Source organism: Salvelinus sp. IW2-2015, linkage group LG37 (genome assembly GCF_002910315.2).
Source record: "Salvelinus sp. IW2-2015 linkage group LG37, ASM291031v2, whole genome shotgun sequence".
NCBI lineage: Eukaryota > Metazoa > Chordata > Actinopteri > Salmoniformes > Salmonidae > Salvelinus > Salvelinus sp. IW2-2015.
In genome coordinates, this window is record NC_036876.1 from 19,101,570 (window position 1) to 19,121,294 (window position 19,725).

Below are 19,725 nucleotides of genomic sequence, written 5' to 3' on the forward strand. Positions count from 1 at the left end.
AGCCTACCTGCCACCCCGTTACTGTTAGCCCAATTGTGAAACTGACTGTGGTAAACTCGTCCAGTGCTATTATTTCAGCCAGCATTTAAATAACAATGGCTAACTGTGAACATGAGTTAACACCTTCCACAGTTAACACCTTCTCACAGAGCAACTGTATTGATGATGCAGAGTTAATTGGTTCTGTTCTTCTCAAGTCCTAAGTGTCAGCCCTAGCTATGGAAACTCAGTTCCAAAACAATTTCACATAAAAAAATGAATACATTAACATAATCAGTGGCGACACACTGGTACTGCTAAAATTAGATATGTGAATGCCTAAGAGATTGAGGGGAAGGAGCTAGGCCAGACTTACATTTCTCTTACGGCTTCCATTCTCTGTATGTACTGTGGAGGGCATTTGTAACCCCAACGCCTTCTCAATGTCTGTTAAAAAAAATAAAAAAAATACTCATAATAAAACTTCTTGCCATGGTACCACAGTGACATGACACTACAAGCATTTTGAATAATGGACAAGAGAAAGAAGGATGTGGTTTCTGCTACTTTCCAGACAACAGCTCACAAACTCAGAGGGGCATTAAGAGTACCTGTGAGAATCTGGTCAATCTTTTCCACGACCATGTCGGCGTCCTCCTCAGAGAAGCACATGGGTGGTTTGAACTTGAGGACATTGCGATGAGGACCATCTGCACTTAGTAGGATGTGTTGTTCCTTCAGTCTGGGGAAACAGAGTGTAACGGAATTCCTCTCTCTCTTCATACGAAGAGGAGGAGTAGTGATTCGACCAAAATGCAGCGTGGTTATGTGACATAATGATTTATTAAACAAGACGAAGACGAAACGAAATACACTTGATAAACTACAAAACAAATAAACGATGTAGACAGACCTGGACACGAACTTACATATAACGTGAAGAACGCATGAACAGGAACAGACTACAAAAAACGAACAAACCGAAAACAGTCCCGTGTGGTGCACAGACACAGACACGGAAGACAACCACCCAKAAACAAACAGTGTGAAAACACCTACCTTAATATGGCTCTCAATCAGAGGAAATGAAAACCACCTGCCTCTAATTGAGAGCCATATCAGGTCACCCTTAAACCAACATAGAAACAGAAAACATAGACTGCCCACCCAAACTCATGTCCTGACCAGCTAACACATACACAAACTAACAGAAAACAGGTCAGGAACGTGACACAGAGTTTGGAACTCCATATTTGTCCTAATGAAACAAGCATACTGCAATGTCTGTTCTGGGTCTACAAGTCTCTTCTGGATCAATTACAATTAAGATTTTCAAGAGAAGATATGTTTCTTGACTTGAGGCCATCCCCCAAGTGCTAAACTATAGTTTAGTTTACTATAGTACAGCCAACTATAGCCACGATTACACTGGGGTTGAGACCATGGCTGTCAATGACGAGTATGCCCAAACGTTTACATAACCGTTGTGTTAACACTACAACTAGGAGGAGGTGCCCAACGATTTTTGGTCTTAATATGCTCATATAACTGCGCGTAGTTCATGTGTGCTTCTGCATTGCTTGCTCAATTTTTTATTTTTTATTGAGATCATTACAATACGACACATCACCGGTATCATGTGATGTTTGAAACCTAAACCAACATGGGCCTCAAAAATCCATGGCTAATTGTGAATTAAAAACCTTATACTTGATTTGAAAATGTGCTATTTGATTTAACATAATTCTAATTGATAAAACATGCTTCTATGTGTGATTTACACAGCTTGATAAATGTGCAGACATTTTATAAACTGTGTTTAATCTCATTTTAAAAACTGACCATATGCTAAAATACAGTATAAAAACGAAGTAAGTTTTATAAATGTCTAAAAATGGCCTAAATGAGTCACTCACTTGTAAATTATGTCCTGGGCTTCCGCTGTAGCAGGGGTCAGTTTCACCCGATCTCTCACAAGCTCCGCCCCAACAAACAGGCCACGACCCCTATCAGACATTACATCATCACAGTCTGACCCCTGACACACACACAGAGCTTTCGTGAACCTCTGTCATGTTGAATGTGTTGTTACCAGCTGTATTTCTAAGAATCCTCTATAGGTTTCAGGGTAATTTGACACTGGATATGTACATTGGCATATTGTAGTGGTGAGTGATAGGCACCAACTGGAAAAATGCAACTGATATAAGTATGGACTTTTCCTAAAGGAGCCTAAAACCTACTCAACCAGTTTGAATACAATGGGAAGCCTATCTACCGTTGATTGCACATCAGCATGCTAAGTTGAGAGCCTGTAAGAAGGGTTTTGTGCATGCAGTAGCAGTCAAGTTAGCATTTTTACATAATGGGAAGGATAACAGGACGGATCAATCGATATCACAATATGCCTTGCCATGTCAAATTATTGATATTGGTGCCCATCACTACTAGTGGTAAAAGCATTGGTATTGTGTATATTTGTATATAGATCAGTGGTTTATTCAGTATGCACAAAATGTTTTGTAATACTTAAGTCAAATTATTCAGTGTAAATTTACAGCTATTACTTGTCCAAAACTTTACAATACCATATTGTTTAAAACCCAATTTTTTAATTTTTTCTGACCAAAGACATTATTCATGTTGTATATCTGCAAATACTGAAACACAACTGTGACACCCAAATACATGATCAATGGTTAATGTGTAGAGCTCTAAGCTATTGCAATATGAGGGAGTCAGTATCAGGCTCAGATGATAAGCCTCTCTCCCCCTTAGTTAAGTGAGTAGGCCTACTTGATATCTCTTGCCAGTGGATGAAATGCTTGTGCTTCTAGTTCCGACAGTGCAGTAATATCTAACAAGTAATCTAACAAATTCACAACGACTACCTTATACACACAATGTAAGGGGATGGAATAAGAATATGTACATATAAAAATATGGATGTGCGATGGCGGTGCGGCATAGGCAAGATGCAAAAGATGGTATGAAATACAGTATATACATATGAGATGAGTAATGTAGGATATGTAAACATTATTAAAGTTGCATTATTTAAAGTGACTAGTGATACCATTATTAAATCCATTTATTAAAGTGTCCAGTGATTGGGTCTCAATGTGGGCAGCAGCCTCTCTGAGTTAGTGATTGCTGTTTAGCAGTCTGATGGCCTTGAGACAGAAGTTGTTTTTCAATCTCTTGGTCCCAGCTTTGATGCACCTGTACTGACCTCGCCTTCTGGATGATAGCGGTATGAACAGGCAGTGGCTCGGGTGGTTGTTGTCCTTGATGATCTTTTTGGCCTTCCTGTGACATCGGGTGCTGTAGGTGTCATGGAGGGCATGTAGTTTGCCGCCCGGTGATGCGTTGTGCAGACCGCACTACCCTCTGGAGAGCCTTGCGGTTGAGGGCGGTGCAGTTGCCGTACCAGGCTGACCATTGGGACTAAGCTAAGGACCCTGGGACTAAACACCTCCCTCTGCAACTGGATCCTGGACTTCCTGACGAGCCGCACCCAGGTGGTAAGGGTAGGTAACAACACATCCGCCATGCTGACCCTCAACACGGGCCCCTTAGGGGTGCGTGCTCAGTCCCCTCCTGTACTCCCTGTTCACTCATGACTGCACAGCCAGGCACGACTCAAACACCATCATTAAGTTTGCCGATGACACAGTGGTAGGCCTGATCACCGACAACGACGAGACAGCCAATAGGGAGGAGGTCAGAGACCTGGCCGTGTGGTGCCAGGACAACAACCTCTCCCTCAATGTGATCAAGACAAAGGAGATGATTGTGGACTACAGGAAAAGGAGGACCGAGCATGCCCCCATTCTCGTCGACGGGGCTGTAGTGGAACAGGTTGACAGCTTCAAGTTCCTTGGTGTCCACATCACCAACAAACTAACATGGTCCAAGCACACCAAGACAGTCGTGAAGAGGGCACGACAAACCTATTCCCCCTCAGGATACTGAAAAGATTTGGCATGGGTCCTCAGATCCTCAAAAGGTTCTACAGCTGCACCATGGAGAGCATCCTGACTGGTTGCATCACTGCCTGGTATGGCAACTGCTCGGCCTCCGACCGCCAGGCACTACAGAGGTTAGCTTCCCGCCATCCAGGACCTCTATACCAGGTGGTGTCAGAGGAAGGCCCTAAAAATTGTCAAAGACGCCAGCCACCCTAGTCATAGACTGTTCTCTCTGCTACCGCACGGCAAGCGGTACCGGAGCGCCAAGTCTAGGTCCAAGAGGCTTCTAATCAGCTTCTATCCCCAAGCCATAAGACTCCTGAACATCTAATCGAATGGCTACCCAGACTATTTTCATTTCCCCCCTCCCCACACCTTGTACGCTGATGCTACTCTCTGTTATTATCTATGCATAGTCACTTTAATAACTCTACCTACATGTACATATTACCTCAATTACCTCGACTAACCGGTGCCCCCGCACATTAACTCTGTACCGGTACCCTCTGTATATAGTCTCGCTATTGTTATTTTACTGCTGCTCTATAACTACTTGTTACTTTTATTTCTTATTCGTATTTTTTTTAACTGCATTGCTGGTTAGGGGCTTGTAACTAAGCATTTCACTGTAAGGTCTGCACCTGATTTGAAATACATAGGGCAGCAGCCTCTAAGGTCCAGGGATGAGTAACCGGGTGGTAGCCAACTAGTGACAGTGACTATGTTCAGGGCAAGGTACTGGGTGGAAGCCGGCTAGTGATGGCTATTTAACAGTCTGATGGCCTTGCGATAGAAGCTGTTTTTCAGTCTCTCTGTCCCAGCTTTGATGCACCTGTACTGACCTTGACTTCTGGACGATAGAGGGGTGAACAGGCCGTGGCTTAGGTGGCTGATGTTCTTGATGATCTTCTTGGCTTTCCTGTGACAGTGGGTGCCGAAGATTTCCAGGGCTGGCAGTGCGGTGATGCGTTGTGCTGCCCGCACCACCCTCTGGAAAGCCCTGCAGTTATGGACGGTGCAGTGTGTGTGCGTGTGTGTGTGTACCTGACATCCCCCACCAGTGGATGCTTCTCCTTCTGCTGCTCCAGCAGTCGTGTCAGGTAGCCCCCCACCCGCAGCGCGTTGCCTTGGAGATCCTCTTTCTCAATCACGTCCAGCACAGCAAGGCCAATGGCACAGGACACAGGGTTACCGCCAAACTGGGAAATCCAAGTTGCAGAAAACAGTCAGGTCATGTACAACTGGAAGACAAATCTGCTGGGAATTGGCCAAATTAGGTGCCTTTGAACAGGGTATCGAAGTGTCAAGAACTGCAACACTGCTCGTTTTTCACACCCAACAGTTTCCTGTGTGTATCAAGAATGGTCCACCACCCAAAGGACATCCAGCCAACTTGACACAACTGTGGGAAGCATTGGAGTCAACATGGGCCAACATCCCTGTGGAATGCTTTCGACACCTTGTAGTGTCCATGCCCCGATGAATTGAGGCTGTTCTGAGGGCCATGGGGGGGGGGGGGCAACTCAATATTAGGAATGTGTTCCTAATGTTTTGTACACTCAGTGTATTTACAATTAGTTAGCTTCACTCTTTTGCTGGCTACAAAACACTCCTTCCTTCTTGCCTCCAAGCATGAAGGAAGGAGTGTTTGGTAGGTAGCAAAAGTGTGAAGCTAACTAATTGTAAATACAGTGTACAAACATTAGGAAACAGTTAAGTTAACGTTTGACGGTTTATGTAACCACTTGGTTGCTAATCCTCTTACCGTGTTGAAGTACTCCATGCCAGAGTTCTTGAAGGCCTCTGCTACCTCTCTTGTGGTGACCACACATGACATGGGGTGCCCGTTGCCGATGGGTTTGCCCATCGTGACAATGTCAGGCACAAAGTCTTCTCCCTGTAGCTGGAAGGCCCAGAAGTGGGTGCCAACACGGCCAAATCCCACCTGCACCTCGTCAGCGATGAATAGGCCACCAGCCCGGTGAACATGTCTGTGGGGGAGAGGAACAGTGCAGTGGTATGGAAGTACTCGTGCACACACACACACTGCTGCAATTTTTCAGCTAGAAAACAACAAATGTATTTACTTGCAACACAAAAATAAATCAAATTAAAAGTTGCCTCTTGTGCTCTTTCCTAAATAACAAAATGGTAAATGTTAGCCAATTCCCACCAAAAAATTATAAGATTGCCAGTCAGATCACAATGCATCTTATAACACCCAATTTCAGTGTGGCAATGGTCCAATCGCAATCCAAAAATAGCAGGTGTGAATTAGGTCTTATAGTGAGTAAATGCAGTCTCTTGGTACATACTGTGCCACTTTCTGGAAGTAGCCTGCAGGGGGGATGACTTGCCCACCACAACTCTGCAGCGACTCTGCAATAAAAGCAGCAACCTGCACAAGAGAAGAGCACATCAGACCCAACACCATGTCTCCCCTTATGTGAACACATACAGATAGGGGAAAGACTTGTCCCAGGTAGTGTCCCAGGTCTATGAACCTGTGAATTCCTCTCTCCCCTTTTTCATAACAGTGGAGTCTCACTTTTTGGCTAACATTTAGCCACTCCCAGCCAGGAAGAAAACAATCTCACTAAGCCTTAAAGCTCAATAGCAACAAGATGAAAAAGTTATGGTTAAAGGGATAAGATGAGACTGCATCATACAGCAAAAGGTCCATTAGGCTGGCTTTGTCTTCTGGGAGAACTGCATTGTAATCCATCCATTTCCATCTCTTTGCCTTCTAGGGCTGCCATCACTTCCATCTTGCTACTGAACTGGGAATGACTGATGTCAGAAAGTAAAGATGGGACCTTCCATTGGATTTGGCTGTGGATCTCCCAGGTTTTTCCTGGAACAGAGGGTTAAGCCAGCCAGTGTCATTGGCCCTGGGAAGCCCCACAAGAGCCCCTGTAAATCAGTGTAACCAGGGGACAGGCAGATCTGTGGAGTTCCTCTATGCAGCCCATTCTCGGCCCTGACCTGAGAGTGGGAGAAACAGCAAGAGAAGAGATAGGAAAGACGGGAGGGAAAAAAGAAGGAGGGGTGGAAGATACAATTATTATTGCCTGTGTTGGGGGAAAAACGGGCAAAAACAGGCAACTTCCTTTGTGTATGGGCAGTTCTTGATTTAGGCAGGAGCTCACCAGAACTGAGCACCTCCAATGTTCTACATCGTGTGATGGGTAAATAGTTAGGCTATTTTATGTAAAGAAAATCAACACTGGACTACAAAACATTAGAAGAACTTTGAAGTACAGTCCAGATTTGAAGACCACATCTTGCAGACATTCTGTACAGGTACCTAAAGCCTAGACAGAATGCCATCTACTGTAGATAAATGTGACCCGTTTCAAGAAACTCGGTGTATGTCTCACATCACTACTTCACAGGAGAGGCATATAAATATGTTTTCTGGCAGAAATGCCTGATGGAACATGTGAACTTTTATATGCCTTAATAACAAACTTGTATGCCATCTGTAAATACGAATATAATTGTTAAATAACAAGCCTAGTTGGTTTAGCCACGGAAAAATACAGGAACCTTCCCGCTAGCCATGATTGGCTGAGATAATGGATGGGCTGGACATGCTGAGAGATGTTCGGATCGGTCTGCCATGTAACGTGCTTCTGTCTATAACATGAGCTGCTAAGTATGTGTGGATAATCCTGTCTATTGCTGATTTGTTTTAAAGATATCATGAAAAACCTACAAAGTTTTGCTACTGCTCTTAACATTGCTGCCTTGAAGTTAATAGCACTATCAATAAAGCTCAGTGGGAGAAAGTTGTGATGGACTACTTTCTGGAGGATGATCGTGCCATGCTGACTCTCTCTGAAAATGAATCTGACAATGAGTAAATCCCTGATTTAGGTAAAAACATTTTCATTGAACCAGACATTTAAACAGGTCAACATACACAAGGCTGCGGGGCCAGACGGATTACCAGGACGTGTGCTCCGTGCATGTGCTGAGCAACTGGCAGGTGTCTTCACTGACATTTTCAACATGTCCCTGATTGAGTCTGTAATACCAACATGTTTCAAGCAGACCACCATAGTCCCTGTGCCCAAGAACACAAAGATAACCAGCCTAAATGACTACAGACCTGTAGCACTCACGTCTGTAGCCATGAAGTGCTTTGAAAGGTTGGTAATGGCTCACATCAACACCATTATCCCAGAAACCCTAGACCCACTCCAATTTGCATACCGCCCAAACAGATCCACAGATGATGCAATCTCTACTGCCTCACATGCCTTTCCACCTGGACAAAAGGAACACTTATGTGAGAATGCTATTCATTGACTACAGCTCAGCGTTCAACACCATAGTACCCTCAAAGCTCATCACTAAGCTAAGGATCCTGGGACTAAACACCTCCCTCTGCAACTGGATCCTGGACTTCCAGACGGGCCACCCCCAGGTGGTGAGGGTAGGTAGCAACACATCTGCCACGCTGATCCTCAACACTGGAGCTCCCCAGGGGTGCGTGCTCAGTCCCCTCTGTACTCCCTGTTTACCCACGACTGCATGGCACATGACTCCAACACCATCATTAAGTTTGCAGACAACACAACAGTGGTAGGCTGATCACCGACAACGAGGGACAGCCTATAGGGAGAGTCAGAGACAACCTCTCCCTCAACGTAACCAAGACTAAGGAGATTATTATGGACTACAGGAAAAGAAGGCGCGAGCACGCCCATTCTCATCGACGGGGCTGTAGTGGAGCAGGTTGAGAACTTCAAGTTCCTTGGTGTCCACATCAACAACAAACTAGAATGGTCCAAACACACCAAGAACATCGTGAAGAGGGCACGACAAAGTCTATTCCCCTCAGGAAACTAAAAAGATTTGGCATGGGTCCTGAGATCCTCAAAAGGTTCTACAGCTGCAACATCAAGAGCCATCTGATTGGTTGCATCACAGCCTGGTACGGCAATTGCTCGGCCTCTGACCGCAAGCCACTACAGAGGGTAGTGCGTACACGCCAGTACTCACTGGGCTAAGCTGCCTGCCATCCAGGACCTCTACACCAGGTGGTGTCAGAGGAAGGCCCTAAAAATTGTCAAAGACCCCAGCGACCCCAGTCATAGACTCTTCTCTTACTACCGCATGACAAGCGGTACCGGAGTGCCAAGTCTAGGACAAAAAGGCTTCTCAATAGTTTTTACCCCCAAGCCATAAGACTCCTGAACAGGTAATCAAATGGCTACCTGGACTATTTGCATTGTGTTCCCCCCCAACCCCTCTTTTTACGCTGCTGCTACTCTCTGTTTATCATATATGCATAGTCACTTTAACTATACATTCATGTACATACTACCTCAATTGGGCCGACCAACCAGTGCTCCCGCACATTGGCTAACCGGGCTATCTGCATTGTGTCCCACCCACCACCCGCCAACCCCTCTTTTACACTACTGCTACTCTCTGTTCATCATATACAGTGGGGAGACAAGTATTTGATACACTGCCGATTTTGCAGGTTTTCCTACTTAAAAAGCATGTAGAGGTCTGTAATTTTTATCATAGGTACACTTCAACTGTGAGAGACGAAATCTAAAACAAAAATCCAGAAAATCACATTGTATGATTTTTAAGTTAATTTGCATTTCATTACATGACATAAGTATTTGAAAACCTACCAACCAGTAAGAATTCCGGCTCTCACAGACCTGTTAGTTTTTCTTTAAGAAGCCCTCCTGTTCTCCACTCATTACCTGTATTAACTGCACCTGTTTGAACTCGTTATGTATAAAAGACACCTGTCCACACACTCAATCAAACAGACTCCAACCTCTCCACAATGGCCAAGACCAGAGAGCTGTGTAAGGACATCAGGGATAAAATTGTAGACCTGCACAAGGCTGGATGGGCTACAGGACAATAGGCAAGCAGCTTGGTGAGAAGGCAACAACTGTTGGCGCAATTATTAGAAAATGGAAGAAGTTCAAGATGACGGTCAATCACCCTCGGTCTGGAGCTCCATGCAAGATCTCACCTCGTGGGCATCAATGATCATGAGGAGGTGAGGATCAGCCAGAACTACACAGCAGGACCTGGTCAATGACCTGAAGAGAGCTGGGACCACAGTCTCAAAGAAAACCATTAGTAACACACTACGCCATCATGGATTAAAATCCTGCAGCGCATGCAAGGTCCCTGCTCAAGCCAGCGCATGTCCAGGCCCGTCTGAAGTTTGCCAATGACCATCTGGATGATCCAGAGGAGGATAGGAGAAGGTCGTGTGGTCTGATGAGACAAAAATAGAGCTTTTGGTCTAAACTCCACTCGCCGTGTTTGGAGGAAGAAGGATGATGAGTACAACCCCAAGAACCCATCTCAACCGTGAAGCATGGAAGTGGAAACATCATCTTTGGGGATGCTTTTCTGCAAAGGGGTCAGGACGAATGCACCGTATTGAGGGGAGGATGGATGGGCATGTATCGCAAGATCTTGGCCAACAACCTCCTTCCCTCAGTAAGAGCATTGAAGATGGGTCGTGGCTGGGTCTTCCAGCATGACAACGAAACGAAACACAGCCAGGGCAACTAAGGAGTGGCTCCGTAAGAGCATCTCAAGGTCCTGGAGTGGTCTACCAGTCTCCAGACCTGAACCCAATAGAAAATCTTTGAGGGAGCTGAAAGTCCGTATTGCCCAGCGACAGCCCAAAACCTGAAGGATCTGGGAAGGTCTGTATGGAGGAGTGGGCCAAAATCCCTGCTGCAGTGTGTGCAAACAATGTCAAGAACTACAGGAAACGTATGAGCTCTGTAATTGCAAACAAAGGTTCTGTACCAAATATTAAGTTCTGCTTTTCTGATGTATCAAATACTTATGTCATGCAATAAAATGCAAATTAATTATTTAAAAATCACACAATGTGATTTTCTGGATTTTTGTTTTAGATTCCGTCTCTCACAGTTGAAGTGTACCTATGATAAAAATGACAGACCTCTACATGCTTTGTAAGTAGGAAAACTGCAAAATCGGCAGTGTATCAAATACTTGTTCTCCCCACTGTATGCATAGTACTTTAACCATATCTACATGTACATACTACCTCAATCAGCCTGACTAACCGGTGTCTGTATGTAGCTCGTACTTTCTATAGCCTCGCTACTGTATATAGCCTGTCTTTTTACTGTTGTTTTATTTCTTTACCTACCTATTGTTCACCTAATACCTTTTTTGCACTATTGGTTAGAGCCTGTAAGTAAGCATTTCACTGTAAGGTCTACACCTGTTGTATTCAGCGCAAGTGACAAATAAACTGATTGGATTTGATTTGACATGGTAGAGTCTTCTGATGACAATGGTGGGGAAGAAACGGTGTCGTTGTCACGGAAGAAGTTGACCGAGTTTTGAAATCAGTGGAATGCCCAGTGGAAGCATAGAGATGATTGCCAAATGCGGAGAGTTCACAAAGAGAACACAGAAAGAAGGCAGTTGTATAAAATACCTGTCTCCGGATTGCATCATCAAACTAAAGGCAATCATGGCATCCATGACAGAGGTAGGAGCGTTCATCCATGTTTACAGATAAGAATCTAGCTACACTTTCAGATGTTATACGTTTCTAATTTAGTCAGAAAGTCGTTTTAATTGCAAGTTAAAGCGTACTGTTAGCTAGCTAGCTAAAGTTAGTTGGCTGGCTCGCTATTCGAGATTGTGGTTCATTGTTTAGCGAGCTAGCTAGATACATGTCTAAACAAAAGACTCCACTATGCAAGTAACCATTTAACTGTACCGTTTACACCTTCTGTATCCTGTTCATGTGACAAATAAACTTAGATTTTATTTGATATAGTGTGTGTTTATCAGACGGTAATGGGATGAACAAAATGACCTGCACCAAAGTCAGATTACGATATAGGCCAAGGACAAGATAAAGTTTATTTGTAATACATATTTTTGCTACTACTTTCACAACTTTTAGTCTTGAAATCTTTGGTTGTTTACTACACTGTGAATCCTTAAAGAGATGGGTGGGGCTTTAGAGGGTGTGAACAAAGCTGAATGAGTGTAGACAAAGAAGAGGTCTCCAGTAGGTGTACCAAAACATTCAAAAGTGGGGTTACAAGTTTATCAACTTTCAAAGAATAATGACTTTCTCATTGTTCCTCAACTGCAGTGTATGATATACCATTTTCTAGCTCGGAGTCTCTACTTTTATCCAATGTAAAAAACACAATTTCAAATTTTGCTACATAGGACCGAATCCAGGTAGTGAGTCACGATTCAGGAAACTAGGTGTATGTCACAAGTCACAACTTCACAGGGGAGCTGTTTGAACGTAAAAAATGTTTTGGGTCAAAATGCTTTTTTTGGCAGAAATGCCTTCTGGAACATGTGAACTTCCATGTGCCTTAATTACAAACTTGTATGCCATCTGTAAATACGAATGCAATTGCTAAATTGCAAGCCTTATTGGTTAAGCCACAGAAAAAGTTGCAACCTTCCCACTAGCCATGATTGACTGAGATAATGAGTGGGCTGGACATGCCGAGAGAGGAGTTCGAATTGGTCTGCCATATTCAAGGCTTCTGTCTATTTGAGCTCGTCAGTCTCTGTTGGTAATCCTGTTGAACACGGCTTGTATTTTGTAGTGGGGCTGCATAATTGTTGCTCTCCACTTTCTGGAGGATCAAGTTTTGAAATCCGTGGAATTACAGTACGATAGCTAAAGAGATGGAGAAAACACCTGTCTCTGGATTACATCTTCAAACTAAGGGCAAACATGGTATGGCATTCCTGACAGGGAGACACATCCATCATGCATGATGATGTATACAGGTAAGATAGTCTAGCGTTAGCTAGCTACATTTTCAGATATTACACGTTTTTAATTTTGACAGAAAGTGGTTTCATTTCAAGCTAAAGTGTAGCTGGCTCCCTAGCTGACGTTATTATTTGTTTCCCAGAGCCGTTTGCTTTTCTAGTAAGAGCCTAATGTTAGGCATTGTTGGCACTTTGTTCATGGTTGTTTAACTAGCTAACGTTAGCTGGCTCGCTCGTTAGCTAACGTTAGGTGACATGTGTGATCTTAAACGTTGTTTACCTAGCTTGGTTCATTGTTTACCTAGCTTGCTATATGTCTTAAGCTAAACTGTACTGTTAGTTAGCTAGCTAACGTTAGCAATGCTGGCTCCCTAGCGGAGGTTATTATTCGTTTCCCAGAGCTATTTGCTTTTCTAGTTAGAGCCTAATGTTAGGCATTCTTGTAACTTTGTTCATTGTTGTTTAACTAGCTAACGTTAGCTGGCTGGCTTGTTAGCTAACGTTATGTGACGTGTGTACAACACCCATTGAATATGGCCGGTGTCAGTAAACGTAAAAAAAAGAGTAATGAAATTGTTTCCAGCAGAGCTGGTTAGGCTGTTTTCATGTTATCCAGATGTAAACAAATCATCGGTCAGTGTGTCAAGTGTGCGCTCCGAGAGGGAAACAAGATGGGTGGGGCTAAAGCTTAAGAGGGTGTGAACGATGCTGAATGGGTGTTGACAAAGAAGTGCTCTTCACTAGATACCAAAACATTCAAAGGTGATTTTCTCAAAAGTGAGTTTACAAGTTGATCAACTTTCAAAGCATAATTACTTTCCCATTGTTCCTCAAATGCAGTGTATGATATACCATTTTGTAGCTCTTAGTCTCTACTTTTATCAAATGTAAAAAAACACAATTTCACATTATGCTACATAAGACCGAATCCATGTGGTGAGTCACAAATATTAAAGGGGTGAAATGTAGCTTTGTGCGTGACCCAACCACATTCACAAAGAAATGTGAGTTAAACATCAGTCATTCTCATTGAAAGCAAGTCTGATAAGAGAGATCCATTCTATGCTTCGTTTTTGTGTATTTTTACTTTCGGTTTGGTACACCAGCTCCAAACAGCTGAAAATATGATATTATTGGCTATTGAAAAGATATTTCACAGCGGTTTAGAGTTGGTACAATGATTCTTTACACTATTCATTGTAAATTGTGTATATGCAGGAATCCCTTGTAAAAGAGGCCTTGGTCTCAAATGGACTCCCTGTTAAAATAAAGGTACAAAAATAAATAGTAACATTGCTTGTTTTGCCACATAAACTGAAATTAGGCGAACATTTTAGAATTTTAGCAACCAGACATTGGCGGAGTGATATCTTCATATTGCGCCTTTAAGTTCAGCAATTACTGCTTATAATTATGAGATATATTCAGTAGATTTGCAGGTAGGGCTGGGAAATATATATCATTAATTAGATTCATTTGAATGTGTTTTAGCACAATGTTCCAAATTCCTGTATCGCAAGAATCAAAGTTTACATTTTTTGTTGTTTTTATGAGCGTTCTGTCTTTTTGGTCTCGTCTCCTTCGCTCCTTCTGTGCTGTCTGGACTGTGCACCTTCCCACACTAACACCAAGCCCCTCCCCCTGCCACTCACAACAACAAAGACGAAAGATCTTCCTCTCTGACAACAAGCAGTTTAAACTTCATATTTGCATTTGAAGTTTGGTCCAACAGAATCGGTCATATGGACACAGAAACACTTAGACATTATTTTACTGTAATAGATGAAAACTTAACCTTTATAACGATACCCTTTTTATGTCTCAACTCCCAAAATGTAAAACAAAGCAGATCCTACAATAGAGTCCCAAAGTGGAGGTGTCATAATATCCATAAAACCTAGCGGTCAAACAGGGAAATTGTTCTAATCGTTTTTCCACCATATATTTTTCTCACAGGGGATTTTTTAGAAACACTTCAAATAAGGGCTATATTTCGTATAGGCTTACCCTGGCGTGACGTTTTGATAAACATGTAAATCTCTCGTGGTCTAGGTGACTTTTATCAATATACACTACATGACCAAAAATAGTTGGACACCTGCTCGTTGAAAATCTCATTCCAAAATCATGGGCATTAATATGGAGTTGGTCCCCCCTTTGCTGCTATAACAGCCTCCACTCTTCTGGGAAGGCTTTCCACTAGATGTTGAATTATTGCTGGTGTTGGGCGATTAAGCCTGGGGCTCGGCGTTTCAATTCATCCCAAAGTTGTTTAATGGGGTTGAGGTCAGGGCTCTGTGAAGGCCAGTCAAGTTATTCCACACCGATCTCGACAAACCATTTCTGTATGGACCTCGCTTTGTGCACGGGGGCATTGTCATGCTTAAACAGGAAAGGGCCTTCCCCAAACTGTTGCCACAAAGTTGGAAGCACAGAATCGTCTAGAATGTCATTGTATGCTGTAGTGTTAAGACTTCCTTTCACTGGAACTAAGGGGCCAAGCCGAACCATGAAAAACAGCCCAAAACCATTATCTATCCTCCACCAAACTTTACAGTTGCCACTATGCATTGGGGCAGGTAAAGTTCTCCTGGCATCCGCCAAACCCAGATTCGTCCGTCTGACTACCAGATGGTGAAGCGTGATTCATTTATCAAGACAAAGGGTGGCTACTTTGAAGAATCTCAAATATAAAATAAAACACTTTTTTGGTTACTACATGTGTTATTTCATAGTTTTGATGTCTTCACTATTATTCTACAATGTAGAACATTGTAAAAATAAAGAAACTCTGGACTGAGTAGGTGTGTCCAACATTTTGACTGGTACTGTATGTAAATGTGATATCATTCAATTTACCACAGGTGGACTCCAATCAAGTTGTAGAAACATCTCTAAGGATGATCAATGGAAACAGGATGCACATGAGCTCAATTTCGAGTCTCATAGCAAAGGGTCTGAATACTTATGTAAATAAGGTATTTCTGTTTTGTATTTTTTTATAAATGTGCAAACATTTCTAGAAACCTGTTTTCGCTTTGTCATTATGGGGCATTGTGTGTAGATTGCTGAGCATTTTTATTTATTTAATCCATTTTATAATAAGGCTGTAAGGTAACAAAATGTGGAAAAAGTCAAGGGGTCTGAATACTTTCCAAAAGCATTGTATACTGTATTTGGCTCTATTTACAGATTTGAAAATGCTAATTAGCATCAAAGTAGACATCATGCAAAACTACAAATCCCTGCAAGCTCCTGCATGTCATCTCTAGCTGACACCTTTGCTAATAGGTATTGTGTCAATTTAAAACTTGCACATGACAGTTCACAGAATTGTCTATTTAAAGAAGTGTAGCCAATGTATTAATTACTACATTTAGGTAACATCAGATAGTTCATCCAGAGATTCTTTGCTTTTGCCTAGATTCTGCAGTCTCGTCCAGATCGTCATGGCATTTGTAGTTATTTATGATAACTACATTAGCAGCTAATTCATTTTTGGGGGGTGGAGGTAAATACAGGCAAATATATTGATAAGTCACCTTGTCCTAGAGAGATTTACACGGTTATCAAAATGTCACGCCAGGTTAAGTCTACACGGAACACAGCCCTTATTTTAAATGTTTCTAAAATCCCTTATGGGAAAAATTAATGGTGGAAAAACGATTAGAACCATTTCCCTGTTTGACCGCTAGGTTTTATGGGTATTATGACTCATACTGTGGTACACTATAACGAGAGTATCAATGAACATGATTGTGGAAAATGTATGCTCACTGCTAGTAGCATTTTAGCCACAGACTGTCATGTGCTAGCTGTTTAGTCTGTGTTTTATGAATGCGCAATGAGCATTTAAAGATGCATTTATATCAGGAATTGGAAACTTGTTCTCATTCTGAAAAATAAGCATTATAACCAGGTAGGCAACTTATCTTAACAAAGTGAACGGGCTATGTTGTTCCAACAGTTGGAGACGGACAGGAGGGTGTACTCATAACAGTTACACTGTTATACCTTGTTAGCAAGCAAATAGATACAAGTTGACTTTAAATATAAAGATTAGCTGGCTACTCACTAGCACGTGGGCTTGTACTTGAGAGATTGTTTATGATATCTGTGTTAATTTTCTATAATGCCTGCTACAGGAAGTGCATTGTGCATGGTTCTGGTTAGATTTCTAACAGAAATGGCATTTTCATAGACAGACTTGAAAGTTAGATCAGTGATTATTGCAAAAAAGCAGGTTAAACTATTTTGATAAAATATTTCAATTATTAGTGGGTCTTATGGTTGTGGAAAGGATATATTTTAGCCTAGGTATAATTTTACATGCAGTGTACTGACTTTTAATGTTTTGCGTCAAAGCTTATTTAGAGAAAACATTACATTTTTTAAAATGTAATCGCCCAGCCCTATTTGTAGGCATCAGATTCTCTAGGTAAGGTAACCCAGAATACGACACCATTTTTATTTTGTACCTTGTGTCCTTTCTCATGGGCTTTCTGTATAAGATTGTTGACGTCATCGGCATATGCTGTGGCGGGGTCTGGATGGTCTTGTCTATAGTTGCCTCTGTAGAGGTCAGGGCTCAGAGCCTAGGGGAATGGGGGAAAGAACACAGTTGGAACATATTTCAAAAAAGCACAGCATGTGAAAAACCATCTGAGCAATCAGTCTAAAGAGCAATGAATTTAGGGATGTTTGGATCTAGCATACAGCAGCATGGTGCTCAGGGGTGAGAGTAGATTTAATTTCTTCCCGGTATTGGAACTCCGACAGTTGAAGTCGGAAGTTTAGCCAAATACATTTAAAGTCAGTTTTTCACAATTCCTGACATTTAATTCCAGTAAAAATTCCCTGTTTTAGGTCAGTTAGGATCACCACTTTATTTTAAGAACGTGAAATGTCAGAATAATAGTAGAGAGAATGATTTATTTCAGCTTTTATTTCTTTCATCACATTCCCAGTGGTCAGAAGTTTACTTAAACTCAATTAGTATTTGATAGCATTGCCTTTAAATTGTTTAACTTGGGTCAAACGTTTCGGGTAGCCTTCCACAAGCTTCCCACAATAAGTTGGGTGAATTTTGGCCCATTCCTCCTGACAGAGCTGGTGTAACTGAGTCAGGTTTGTAGGACTCCTTGCTCGCACACACTTTTTCAGTTCTGCCACAAATTTTCTATGGGATTGAGGTCAGGCTTTGTGATGGCCCTCCAATACCTTGACTTGGTTGTCCTTAAGCCATTTTGCCACAACTTTGGAAGTGTGCTTGGGGTCATTGTCCATTTGGAAGACCCATTTGCGAACAAGCTTTAACTTCCTGACTGATGTCTTGAGATGTTGCTTCAATATATCCACATAATTTTCCTGCCTCATGATGCCATCTATTTTGTGAAGTGCACCAGTCCCTCCTACAGCAAGGCACCCCCACAACATGATGCTGCCACCCCGTGCTTCACAGTTGGGATGGTGTTCTTCGGCTTGCAAGCCTCCCCCTTTTTCCTCCTAACATAACGATGGTCATTATGACCAAACAGTTCTATTTTTGTTTCATCAGACCAGAGGCATTTTTCCAAAAAGTACGATCTTCGTCCCCATGTGCAGTTGCAAACCGTAGTCTGGCTTTCTTTTTTTATGGTGGTTTTGGAGCCGTGGATTCTTCCTTGCTGAGCGGCCTTTCAGGTTATGTTGATATAGGACTGGTTTTACTGTGGATATAGATACTTTTGTACCGGTTTCCTCCAGCATCTTCACAAAGTCCTTTGCTGTTGTTCGGGGATTGATTTGCACTTTTCGCACCAAAGTACGTTGATTTCTAGGAGACAGAACGCATCTCCTTCCTGAGTGGTATGACGGCTAAGTGGTTCCATGGTGTTTCTTGCGTACTTTTGTTTGTACAGATGAACGTGGTACCTTCAGGCGTTTGGAAATTGCTCCCAAGGATGAACCAGACTTGTGGAGGTCTACAATTGTTTTTCTGAGGTCTTGGCTGATTTATTTTAGATTTTCCCATGATGTCAAGCAAAGAGGCACTGAGTCTGAAGGTAGGCCTTGAAATACATCCACAGGTACACCTCCAATTGACTCAAATTATGTCAATTAGCCTATCAGAAGCTTCTAAAGCCATGACATTCTTTTCTGGAATTTTCCAAGCTGTTTAAAGACACAGTCAACTTAGTGTATGTAAACTTCTGACCCACTGGAATTGTGATACAGTGAATTATAAGTGAAAAATCTGTCTGTAAACAATTGTTTGAAAAATTACTTGTGTCATGCACAAAGAGAAATGTCCTAACCGACTTGCCAAAACTATAGTTTGTTAACAAGAAATTTATGGAGTGGTTGAAAAACAAGTTTTTAATGACTCCAACCTAAGTGTATGTAAACTTCTGACCCACTGGAATTGTGATACAGTGAATTATAAGTGAAATAATCTGTCTAAACAATTGTTGGAAAAATTACTTGTGTCATGCACAAAGTAAATGTCCTAACCGACTTGCCAAAGCAATAGTTTGTTAACAAGAAATTTATGGAGTGGTTGAAAAACAAGTGTATGTAACCTAAGTGTAAGTATGTGTGAATGTACAGTTTTTTTTTAAAGACATGTCATTTAACTGTAAAAATGTATAACTATTAATGTGGCATGAACACAACCAGGCATGATGTTTTCATCTAATTGTCAAACAAATCACTTAAAAAAGTAGGCTACCTGCGAACATTCACCACTCTAAAATAATTCCACTATCTAAAACAGTTCACTGTGCACCTGCCATTTGCTGAATGGAAAGAGACATCAAAAAGTGAAATGACATTTGGCGATTGCCATTAGGCACACTTGTAGCCTGAATTGATTGATGCCTCCACTGCTGTGTGTGCCTATGTGCGTCTCGGTGCCGGCCAGTCCTCTCTGTCTTGGCAAAATTGGATTGTTCACGTTGAACCACACAGCATTTTGGAACGTATACCACCCATTTTCAAGTCC

At 42.2% G+C, this 19,725-nt stretch overlaps 1 protein-coding gene across 2 annotated transcripts in view; it reads right to left on the bottom strand.

Moving 5' to 3' along the window:
• The window catches only part of etnppl (ethanolamine-phosphate phospho-lyase), a 29,894-nt gene that overhangs the window by 1,766 nt on the left and 8,403 nt on the right, over positions 1-19,725 (bottom strand). The window contains exons 6-13 of one of the 2 annotated variants that reach the window (XR_011475013.1): positions 17,222-17,338; positions 6,266-6,348; positions 5,716-5,941; positions 4,995-5,149; positions 1,896-1,985; positions 1,212-1,237; positions 591-729; positions 356-426 (exon numbers count right to left, since the gene is read on the bottom strand). Coding sequence is in view for 1 of the 2 variants with exons in the window: in XM_023982188.2 (XP_023837956.1) it covers positions 356-426; positions 591-721; positions 1,896-1,985; positions 4,995-5,149; positions 5,716-5,941; positions 6,266-6,348; positions 17,222-17,338 (873 nt within the window). In the remaining variant the exon portion in view is untranslated. The remainder of the gene's footprint in view (positions 1-355; positions 427-590; positions 730-1,211; positions 1,238-1,895; positions 1,986-4,994; positions 5,150-5,715; positions 5,942-6,265; positions 6,349-17,221; positions 17,339-19,725) is intronic. The other variant, XM_023982188.2, reaches the window with a different exon arrangement.